The sequence below is a fragment of the Felis catus genome, chromosome B4 (assembly GCF_018350175.1).
Source record: "Felis catus isolate Fca126 chromosome B4, F.catus_Fca126_mat1.0, whole genome shotgun sequence".
Classification (NCBI taxonomy): Eukaryota; Metazoa; Chordata; class Mammalia; order Carnivora; family Felidae; genus Felis; species Felis catus.
This window is the reverse complement of record NC_058374.1, coordinates 12,829,814-12,841,620: the sequence shown is the minus strand read 5'-3', so window position 1 is coordinate 12,841,620 and position 11,807 is coordinate 12,829,814. Positions and strand designations below refer to the sequence as shown.

Here is an 11,807-nt window from a genome sequence, read left to right as displayed (position 1 = left end):
GCTGATTCTCAGGATTTCCTGAGCCTCGCTCGCGGGGATGGTTAGGGTGGTTCTGGGGATGACCGGGGAAAATTCTGCCACAGCGATTCACCGACCTCTGTGCCTTTGATGATCATATTTGAACAATTCACCCCGGATTCTGAGCGAAGATTTTAAGTCCATGCAAACAAGTGAAAATGAACTGAAATCGTCAATGATTGATAGAATAAGGTCACAAGATAGCAAAAAAAAAAAAAAAAAAAAAAAAAAAAAAATGCAGGAGCAAACCTCCTATCATTATCTTAAAAAAATGTTTGATTTAAATAATGGTACTAAAATCTGTAACGCGAACCAACAGACGCCGGAAAGGGGAAAGAAAGTTGAGCGTATGCATACTGGAATTTTTAAATTGTATTACTGTATTCCGTAAAATCAACGCGCTCCCCGAAACTGACGAGATTTGTGTTTTCTGTTTGCCACCAGCAGAGGCAGCGGACGGTGATGAGAGACTGGACGGCATCTCTCTACCGCCAACAGGTAAAACACATTTCCATTTCCAACACCCGCTGGAAAATACAGCCCCTGAAAACACTGGCATTGAAAATGTGCGTAACGTCAGAGGTGCAGAGGCTTGAGCAGACTGCTCCTGGCCCCGGCCCTAGGAATCAGAGCTTCTCAGTGCCTTGTGCTCAGAGATATTTTTACATTGAGTATGAAAAGCTCCTTTTGCCTCACGCCCTGTCTCCTAGTCTCAAAAACCTCAGAACAGCAAGCCCTAAGACCTTGGTGTCACAACATGTGCCTCCCCAAACCTGCCGCTGTTGAAAGTACTTTAACAGGAAATGAGATTTCTTTTTAGAACAAGGATCACCAGTTCTGTGGTGAAATTCATGTCCGTTCTGTCCCCGTCCACTGCCCCCACCCCAAAAGGGTTTTGAGAGGCAGTCAGTCATTGCTCTTCTTATAACGGGCACCTGACAAATACGGGTGTTTTAAGCGAGTGACTGAAGCAGCCAGTCCGTCTAGCACGGGTGCACATTCCTAGAACCCGAACCAGATCAGCCATAGAACATGGTAAGCCATAGACATAATTCCAGGTTCGTATCCTTTGTGACCCTGGCCTCCTGCCTCTGCGTTGGTTCCTCCCCGAGAGCCCAAGAGACGGGACCTGATCAGTTTGCCAGATGATAATTTATTCCCTCAGTAGTTGTGGGGGCTCTTTATTGACTGCCCTCACGAGACTACCTGGAGATCCTCTGCCCACCAAACCCAGACACCCCCAAAAAACCCTCTAAGTGAAAATGCTCAATTCCAGATTTGGGGTGGCAAGTTTTAAATAAAATTCGGCAAATCTCAGTACAGTAGCCAGTCTGTGTAGGAACTCGGCTAGGTCACCTGTTCCTTGGTGGCACCTGTCCCGGGATGGCAAGGAAAGCAGAGCTCGCAGGTAGGACAGACACGGGTGAGCGAGCCTCAGAACGATGAGAGAGCTCAACCGTGCGAACGATGCAGAACCTTCTCGGTCACCGCGTAGCTAAGCAACAGATCGATGGACAAACAAATGAAATGAGCCGCCTGGTGCAAAAAGGACCTGCTTGTATCAAGTTCTTCCCATATACGGCCGTCTCCTTGTTGGGCTCTGTTTCCACATTTATGAATTAAGATAATTGAAATGCATGATCTCTATTGTTCCTTCCCATCGTGTCCTCGTCTGTCAGGACAACTCGGGTTAGCCTTGTTCTTATCACACCTGGCCCCCTCCCAGCAGATGCAGGAAATATTACTACCCGTAACGAAATTGTGCATTTCGGGAGGCAGACTTCCTCCCCCGGCTGCCCCAGCCCCGCTGGCCCCGGGGCATTGGGGCCGCCCCGTCCTCACTGTCTTCTGACACCCTGGACTTTTGCTGTTATTGAAAGTACTACTATAATCACTTGAAAACCATTCCCCTTGAAATAATACCTTTGCATTTTCCTGTCCGAAGATGGAGGCAGAGAGATGTTTCAGATGAGGAAATTGAACACGGGATGGTAGAACCACCTCATGGAACTGAAAAGAATGTCAAGGAATCTGAGAAAGAAGGAACGTTAGAGATCATCTAGTCCCATCCCTTCTTTTTATCCAGTCCTTTTATTTTACAGGTAAAAAAGCCTGAGGCCCAGAAACACTAAATGACTTTCTCAAGGTCTCACAGCTGGTTGGTGGCTGGGCCGGAGCCCAGGCCTCTCGACTTCCAGCCATTACACCGCATAGCTTTCTCATACCTAAGCCAAAGCCAGCTTTTCTCCGCATGTTTCTTAAAGATCCTAAGAGCTGATGGATGTACTAATCCCTTTAGGATTCCATTCCAGTGTCTGTCTCCACCGTTAGAATGTCCGTCGTTAAGTCTGCCCGAAATCCTCCTGCAGTTTAAACTCAATGAATGACCGGAGTCAGTGATGAGACTAGCGTGTCTTGATGGGCCCTAAAGTAAAACCCCAGGTCTGGGCAGCGTCTCTGAACACAGCGCCACTTCGGACCCTTCCCTCGCGTGTGCCCTAACGAGGCTGCCCCAGAGGTGAAGTCCACCCTTCTTGCACGTGCGAGACTCCCCGGCCAGACTTTCCTGATCTGCTCGATCTGAGCTGGCAGCGGTCGGTCCTGTTTCTAAAGATCTAACAACGCCTTTATTACCTTTTTAAGGTCTTTTTCCTCTTCCCAAACCCACGTGTGTTGGGGAGGAGCGGGGAGAGGGGCGTAAATCCTTGAGCGTTTGCAAGAACCGGGATTGAGCAGGTCAGGGGGGACAGTCAGGCAGCCCAGGGACATTCGCGTCCATCCATTACAGGCAAGCGGCCTTCCGTCTGTCTAGCTTCCACAAGAGCGCCTACGGCTTTTGCAGCGGAAAAACGTAGTTTCTTCGTTTCTTTGCCCTCACGCCCCTGCCGGTAAGTGCGAGTGAGCAGCTCGCAGGAACCCGCACTGTTGGGTCCTGGGCACAAACGCCCGCCCTCGGGGAGCCCCCCGTCCCGGGCGGCAGGCCGGGTGTTGGAGGGCACTCTGGCAACTGCGAGAAAGCGCCCGGGACGGGCGAACACTTTGTGTTGGGGAAAAAAAAAAAAATCAGTAAAGAGCAAGTGAAATCGAAGCAGTGCTTTCTAAAATTTACAAAGGGGGCCTCTCATTTGGAAATAGGGTAGAGCAAGCCCCCCACCCCCCAGGCTGAGGCCAGCGGTGTTTGTCACGAATTGGCAGTCTTTTACATACATTCAAAGAAGTAACAAAAGTACAAGGAAGAAAACAGAAATTAACTTTATCACTCAGAGACGACCATTACTGGGTGTTTTCCCCCAGACTTTTCTCTAAATTTATTTATTTACACAGTTGGAGATCAAGTAGATAAAATTTTCTTTTCTGGGTGTTTTTTTTTTTTTTAACCTAACAAGCATTTTCCATTTTTCACACATCTTCATACACGTTACCTTAATAGCTGCATCATGATCTCTGTTACAGGTAAACTGTATTTTGTGTAGCCATTGTCTCTTCCTGGACAATATGTGGACATACTCCAGTAGTAACACACATTCTCAGACTTCCCTGTAAAAGTCATCATTAGAAATTTCTAGAACGGCTCGCGTAGCACAACTAACTAAAGCCTTGACTGAGAACTTAGGGATTTAAATATGAAACAGAGGCTTCCTCGGGGCGCCTGGGTGGCCCCATCAGTTAAGCCTCCGACTTCGGCTCAGGTCACGATCTCACGGTTCCCGAGTTCCAGCCCCGCGTCGGGCTCTGTGCTGACCGCTCCGAGCCTGGAGCCTGGAGCCTGCTTCAGATGCTGTGTCTCCCTCTCTCTCTGCCTCTCCCCTGCTCGCGCTCTGTCTCTGTCTCTCAAAAAGCGACTAAACATTAAAAACAGAAAAAGAAACCGAGGCTTCCTCGGCCAGGTTCTCTCCCCACCTGGCGCCCTCGCCTCTAGCCCTGTCGCAGAAAACTGTGCAGCTCTTCTTTGGAGAAGTGTCCCCCCCTTCGTTGTCTTGTCTGTGTCGTAGGTAGTGTATTTGACACCAGGAGAGAAAACACGGAAGACACAGAGCCAGATGTCACTGCCCAGACTTCCCTTTTAGTGACAGTGTCCATGAGCACACGTGACTCTCCCGTTTGAATCCCCTCAAAGATCCACGTAGCATTTCAGGTTACTTCCTGCCAAGTGTGGGTGTTCTGTGAATCTTTCCCGTCATACCTGAAAAGTTGTCACCTACTTTCTTCGTAGTATGTGATCGTCAAGCCTCCAGTTTGCCCTAAGAGTTTTAGAAATCGTTTTTAAGAGTTGACTCATGCATTCCCTCTTAGAAGTCCAGCGTATGATCCAGTCAGTTCATTGTTCACTAAAAGGCAGCCCTCTCTTCTCTGTTCTTTTCCTCATAAGCTCAAGGTGAATATATAGAGTTCTGACGCATATTTATTTTAATGTGCACTGCGTAGACGCAGCCTACAGGAGAAGAGCTCTTCTCGGCACTGAGGGAGCAGTTGGGAAGGCCAACGTCAATTAGGCCTTCAGCGGCCCGGAAGATGAAACCGTTGATCGGGGAGATAAGCTAGCTCTGCCCTATTAGACAAAATCGTCTGTGACATCAGTTCCTCCAAAAATAGCCACTTGTAACTGAATAAGCGCAAATGAGCTATGAGTTCCTAGGGAAGAAAAACCTTTCGCGTGGGTCGTATCAACACAGTGACAAAATGACTAGTTAAAAGGCGAGACGCTCGGGGCACCTGAGTGGCCCAGTCGGTTAAGTGTCCGACTTGGGCTCAGGTCACGATCTCACGGTTCGTGAGCTCGAGCCCCGCGTCGGGCTCTGGGCTGACAGCTCGGAGCCTGGAACCTGCTTTGGATTCTGGGTCTCCCTCTCTCTCTCTCTCTCTCTCTCTCTCTCTCTCTCTGCCCCTCCCCTGCTCGTGCTCTGTCTCTCAAAAATAAACTTAAAAAAAAAAATGAAAAGGCAAGAAACTCAAAGTTACCGGTGACCGACATGATACGTAACAACTGTTTTCACAGATGGCCTAAACTCAGCCGTCGGTGTCTTGGCGTGGTGCGGCAGCCAGCCACAAATGTCCTTAAAATTATATACTTCATTTTCCCGGTACACCTGCCTTCCGCTTCATATGAAACCAACATACGAAAATATGGGTTTATACTAAAGCGCTATCTTGCCGTGTGGGTATCTGTGGTACAGAAATATTTACCTCCAGGTTCCCTTCTCCAAAAAGATGGTGACTCTAAGCCGTTTTCCTCACAAACACTGCGTGTAGACCTCATTCACTGTATAAAGCCAACTCCCGTGAAATCTTTAGCACTTGACCCAGAGGCCAAATAGTTGGCTGGAAAGAAACTTGGGCGGTAGAAATGCCAAAGCAGAGGGGGAGAAATTGTTGTGCTGACCGTTACCTGCCTTTGCCTAGCACCGGAACCAAGTCAGAGGGGGAGAGCTCAGAGTTACTGTAGAGGCGCCCCGTCCGAGGCACTTGCGCCCCATCGCACTGAACGTGAGCCAGGAGGGGGCCCCGGGCCGAGTCGGTGGTCCACTGACGACCAGCTCATCAACCGGAGGGAGACGGTTGGAGGTGTCCCTGAAATGTGACGACACTGCTTCTCGGTGCGGCTTGTGGACTCAGCCCAACCGCCAGACAGCTCCCTCTCCCGTCTGTGCGTCTCCTGTCTTATTCCTGAGGCGGGGAGGAAGGTCCCGAGAAACCGTTGCCACCACATCCCAGGGTTATTAGCCCTCTACGTTTGAGGCCGGGGAGCAGCCCCTTCCCTGAGACGGTCCTAACGGAACACTGCACACCAGGGGTCTTGTTTTCCTGCAGCTTAGGTTTGGGAATTTGTCCTCCGCCCCTCGGAAGGAGATACTGCCCAAGGGAACTGGAAAGATTAATTAGTGACCTTTCCACTCTATTACAGTTAGATGAGTGCGTTGCTAATGCAGGTAGAAACATTTACCTTACAACTGTGGGATCGGTTAATTATACATCGTGAACCTTCCAAAGCCCTCCCTTCCAAGACGGGGCGACAGCTTGGAGGTTTCGATACTTGAGGAGGAGTAGGGATTGTTCAGCTCACAAATACGCGCGGTGCGTCCACAGATGGGAGCCACGTACTCACAAAACCGCACCAGTGAAATCCCATTTTGTGCACTCGAATTGTGTTTGTGTTTACTTACTGTGACTACTGTTCAGACTTTATTCAGAAATCCTTTTTATAGGCTTTCTTAGTAAAAAGAAAAATTCCATATCTACGGATAATGTCTCAATCTTCTGTATATATGTTTTATTAATATGTAAATATTTAGATTTTTTAAAATTACTATGTTCTTTAAAAAAAAAATTCAACACAAGGCTAGTTGTGAAAATGGTGTACAATGTTGTGTTGTGATATCAATTCCCAAGATGCTCTTTATGTCCGTTCCAGAAGAATACAATAAATTACTTTAATCGAACATGCCTGTGTTCCGTGCCTGTGTGCCAGTCCTGTGTGTATGGAGTCAGTGCTAACGACTAATTAAAAGGTATTTATTAATACTCTGGTGGTCTTACGCAGAAAGTTGTATCTCCTTAGGAAGTTAATTTTTTAAAAATAAAGAAACAAACTAGATAGCCATAAGGAAGAGCGGCTTCAAATCGAGAAAGTCGCAGGCGCCGCCTGGGAGTCAGATCACTGTCTGCCTCAAGTCCCACAGTAACACTTGAGCATTAAGCGCTGATAGAATTGAAGCCTAATTTTAAATGAATTAGGTAGCTTTATAATCTTCACTTAAAAGGTTAAGCCCTGCTTCTATGGAAACAACACATCAGAAGGACAAATCAATCTTCTTTAATGCAAAGTGGCTGGTAAAACGTAATTGCTTTAGTCCCCTCTCTGAACACGGGAGGGCGCTGCTCCTCACTGGGCGCCCGCCCCACCCCCACCCTGCAGGCATTCCCAGCACCCCCCCCCCCCGCCACCGCCCCCCCTGCCTGGAGCACCCCTGGCCTGGAACACCTTCGGCTGGTCTGCCGGTTCTCTGGGGGCCTCGCTTGGGAAGGCCTGAGCTGTTCCCGCTTCAGGAGAAAGCCACTGGACGGCTGGTGAGGAGGCCGCGCGGTGAGGTGCTCCCAAAAGGCCAGGACGCCCTCGATCCCACACGTTCGGGCGTCATCCAATTGGCAGCCCTAAAGGGCTCCCTCCAGTGCAGCGTGAGGGGGCCCGGGGTACCACAGGAGGCTGCACCGGAAGGGGGGTGTCCTGTCCCCGGAGACCAGAGCCGTGTCCCCTCCCGCAGGCCCAGCCTCAGCCGTTTCCTGAACACCCACTGCAGCAGGTGCCGTGTTGGGTCAGTCTGCCAGGGAAGAGAGGAAAAGAGTGGAGAGGTTGTGTAGACCATCCCAAGCAACTGGGAGGACCGGGGGTTGGGGGACCACGGAGGCACCCTCAGAGGTCTTGATCTCTGAATGGTCATCGTATGAATGATTCATCATATGATCATCATCGTATGATGATTCATCATATGAATGTACTGACCTGTCTGGCAGAAGTAGGGACATTACTGGACAGGGGCGAGCCTGAAGCAAGGCATCCCATCAAGAAGCTGTTAGAATAGGCTACTTAACTTCTTTAGAGGACGGAACCCCAAATGCCCAAGCGTGAGAAAGGGAACCAAGGGGACTTGGTGACTCTCTGGCTCGGGCTACAGAGGGGAGTGCAGCTGTAAGAAGGGGAGGGGGCTCGGGCTGGGGAGCCCCAGGGTGTTGTGTGCGCTCAGGGAGGGAGCACGGGGAGGGGCCGCTCAAAGAATGGCAGTCGAGTTCAGGTACAGATGTTTATTCCGTTCATTCACGTGTCTCTTGGACACTGAGGGTGTGCCTGGTGCTGTTCTAGGGGCCGGTAGAGCAGTGAGCCACGGGCCCTGGGGCATGGGGCTCGCCAGGACCATCACAAGGTGTGAGCCCTGAGAAAACGGCCGCACAGAAGGTACAGAGTGTTCCAGAGCTTTAGAAGGGAACTTAATCTCAGACCAGGGGCTTTGCCCCAGGCGAGAGGCAATCAAGATTTGAAGCACCATCCATTCAGCAGAATTCGAGTCTCAGCTCAACATCAGCAGGGAGCGACTCCTAACCGTTGGCTCACAGGCGGCCACTGGTCTCCGTCAGGTCACAGGCTCAGTCCCTTCTCCTCACGTACCACCCTCTGACACTGTCTTGCTTAATGACATGGCTGTTTACTGTCTACTTTCCACTGGCATCTAAGCCTCGTGAGGTCAGGGGTCTTATCTGTAAGGCCATTAAGATTTCAGACCCTGGTGAAAACACTGTCAGGACATCCCTGTCCCCGAGCAAGAGTGGACTGTGACAGGCGAGGGCTGTCAGGTACTGCCCTCTCCCTTCTTCTGTCCCTTAGTCTTAGATCATGAGCCCTTCCTCTGTCCCGGTATCGACACTCTTCAAAAACGGCGGAGAAATTGCATCAATAGGTCCTCACAAGACATGCTGCGCGGGGGCCCGTGAGAATTTGGTAGCTCTAATGATGCAGAACAACACTTTGAATTCACACAAATCAACAATGTCTGTACTTTGTAACCTCAGAAGTACGACACTGATCATCCCCCTAAATTATATATACACGCATTTATACATCTATGTGCGTATTTATTCTCGATTTCTATTTTGTAATCAGTGAGTTTAAAAGAACATAAAGGAATCATTATGGAAAAGCCAAACAACAGTCTAGGAATGAGGCCCGGGCGGGACAGTACGCTGATGTCACAAACAGATTTGATACTTAAGGGCCTTTTCAATTGCTTTTTTTTTTCTCTCTCTTTTTGGCCATTTTTATCTGCTAATGCTGAGAAACTGAGGGACATTTTAAACCTAAATTCTGAAACTCAGCTACTTTAGATAATTCCTTTAAAGTACTTTCCAAACATGAAGCTGATGGGAGCACGCGCAGTGGAGAAACTGCTCAGACACTAGCTCTCTCGACTTCCGGTTGTTCATACTCTCCACCACGATGCCGTAACAGATCCAGAAAGTGGAGGGCCCTCGATGTGAATGTGGAGTGAAAATCAATTTTACAAAGGAAATTGAGCGTCCTAAATTGGTTCAATGAAGTGGTGGACCAAATGCATATTCTGGTAGAAAAACTACTTTCTGCTGTACTCTCGCAATGCAGAGAAAGAGAGAATACGGTACAGCGGACAGCACTTTCTCCATCTGTTACTGAATTAAGCGTCCTCCAAAAGAGATGTGTTTCTAACCACCGGATAAGGGAAATCAGGAGCGACTCAATTAACAACTCCCGCGCTGACCCCGTCCCCCCTTGCAATGAATGCTGTAACACTGCGTGGTCCCTGAGGGAGGTGTTTCACTGTGTGAAGCAATGCCGCCTCCTTCCCCTCCTCTCCCCGACTCTCCCTGTAACACAGACCTACAGCTGTGGGCAGCCTTGACCCTCGTGGCAAAGGTTTTGTGTCTATGGTTCGCGTCAAATGCTGTTCGAGCATGTTTGTCCTACCTGCCTCCGTTGTGTGGGTGACACCCACAGCTGGTCTTTCCCTCACCGTGTCCTCATGAGACCGGCTCCCAGTGGAGGTGGAGTGGGCGTATTTTAACATCGGGCTGACCCCCTAGACACTGGCTGCTGCCCGTATTAAGTGACAAGAGCCTTGGTCACGCCTCGGCTATTGTAACAACACACAACTTTTGAAAACGAACAAACTCTCAAAGACCAAGAAACGACTTTTGATTGGAAAGGACCCAGTGACTTTGGAGGTGGGAAGGAGGAGGTGGTGAAAGTTGACAAAATTAGTCTGAATTCATTGGACAGATTGAACGCAGGAGAGCCAAGAAATGCTTTGGAAACTGAGAGAGATTTACTCCCTTCCCCTCGTTCCCTCATTTAAACATATAAAACTTCAGAAATTGCAGCTGTAGTTTAGATCAATAAAATATTATGGGAATTTAAGGAAAATCTCGCCTAGATCGACATACAGCATATATTAAGGGTAGTAACAAAAAGGCCTAAGTATAAAGTGGCTCAAATGACATGCAGATGTTTTTCTCTAACTCTTCACAGCCCAGAAGCAGGTGGGTGGTCCACAGTGTTGGTTGGTAGCTCTGCTCCATGAGGTCATCCAGAAACCCGGTCCTATCCTTCTGCACCCCCTAGGAGACATCCACATCCATGAGGTCAACCATGTTAATGTGGTTCACCAGCATAGGTTTCTGTTTGAGCCTATGGAATGGTGGGAAAAAGTTGGTGGAGGGAAACAATGTCCTGAAGAAAATGTCATCTTGGGTGTGTATCTCTTCTACTACTGCAGAGAATGGATACTGGGGACAGTTAGCTGTTGGTTCTACCAGTGCCATTTTACTTGGTGGGAAAGGAAAAATAATCCAGTAAATAGTGTCAAGGACAACTGGCCAGCCATTTGTAAAAACAAAATTGACAAAATGCATCATAGCCCTAAATGTAAAAGCCAACACTATGCAACTCTAAGAAGAAAACAGAGAAGTAGATCTTCATATTCTTGGGTCAAGCAATGGTTTCTTGGATAGGACACCAAAAGCGTAAGTGACAAAAGTGGATAAGTGGAACATCGTAGAATGAAGCGCTTTCTTTTAAAGTTTCTATTTACTTATTTAGAGAGAGAGAGAGAGCATGCATGGTGGAGTGGGGGTTGGGGGGGGGGGAGAATCCCAAGCAGGTTCCACACTGACAGTGCAGAGCCCAACATGGAGCTCAATCTCACAAACCATGAGATCCTGACCTGAGTCAAAATCAAGTCAGATGCTTAAGTGACTGAGCCACCCAGGAGCCCCGAGATGAAACATTTTTGTGCTGCAAAGAAAACCAAAAGACAACTCACAGAAGGGACGAACAGATTTGCAAAACATAGATCTGATAAAGAATTGGTATCTAGAATATATAAGAAGTTTCACAACTCAAAAATAAAAAGATAACCCAATTTAAAAATGGGCAAAAGATTTGAACAGACTTCTCGAAAGATATATAAATGGCCAATAGGCTGATAAGCATATGAAAAGATGCTCAACATCACAGTCATTAGGGAAATGCAAATCAAAACCACTTCACACCCACAGAGAAGGCTGTAATCAAATGACAGACAACAGAAGTGTTGTATGAATGTGGAGAAATTGGACCCCTGAAACATTGCTCGTGGGAATGTAAAATAGTGCAGGCTCCTTGGAAAACAGATTGGCAATTCCTCCACAAGTTAAACATAGAGTTACTGTAAGACCTAGAATATACCCAAGAGAACTGAAAACATGTGCACACAAAGACTTCTACATGAACATTCAGTATATAGCACATGAATTTTACGTAGGTGAATTCTATCCCAATAAAGATGTTGTTAACAACTAGTAATAAAATTAGACCCTCCTACCTTACCCTGTATGTGGCAATTGATTCCAGATACTTCAAGGGTTTAAGCAAAACAAATAATAAAAATACTAGGCAGTTTTAAATTAATAGTTATCTAAGCTTGAGGAAAGGATTTCCCAAACATGAAGATCCTAGTAAAATCATAGTTTCAAAGTTTTGCAAAATTTAATAGCAAATGACAAACATGAGAAAAATATTTGCAGAATAAATGGTTTTTAAGAAAGACGATACTTACCGCATGCCCAACTCTTACAAACCAAATAGCCAATAAATATTAAAATGCTAAAATTGGGGCGCCTGGGTGGCCCAGTCAGTTAAGCGTCTGACTCTTGGTTTCTGCTCAGGTCATGATCTCGTGGTTCATGGGATCAAGCCCCATGCTGAGCTGACAGCATGGATCCAGCTTGGG

At 47.8% G+C, this 11,807-nt stretch overlaps 1 protein-coding gene and 1 long non-coding RNA gene across 20 annotated transcripts in view; one reads left to right on the top strand and one right to left on the bottom strand.

Moving 5' to 3' along the window:
• The window catches only part of BEND7 (BEN domain containing 7), an 81,952-nt gene extending 75,497 nt beyond the window's left edge, over positions 1–6,455 (top strand). For 11 of the 19 annotated variants that reach the window (XM_045060888.1, XM_045060899.1, XM_045060884.1 and 8 more), the window contains 2 exons: positions 463–516; positions 5,419–6,455. In XM_045060888.1, the coding sequence (XP_044916823.1) occupies positions 463–516; positions 5,419–5,597 (233 nt within the window). In that variant the 3' untranslated portion in view covers positions 5,598–6,455. Of the gene's footprint in view, positions 1–462; positions 517–1,963; positions 2,645–5,418 lie in introns of those variants that run through there. The other 8 variants (XM_045060885.1, XM_045060893.1, XM_023256359.2 and 5 more) reach the window with 6 other exon arrangements.
• The window catches only part of LOC102901935, a 58,149-nt gene that overhangs the window by 4,498 nt on the left and 41,844 nt on the right, over positions 1–11,807 (bottom strand). The gene's annotated exons all lie outside the window — the stretch shown is intronic.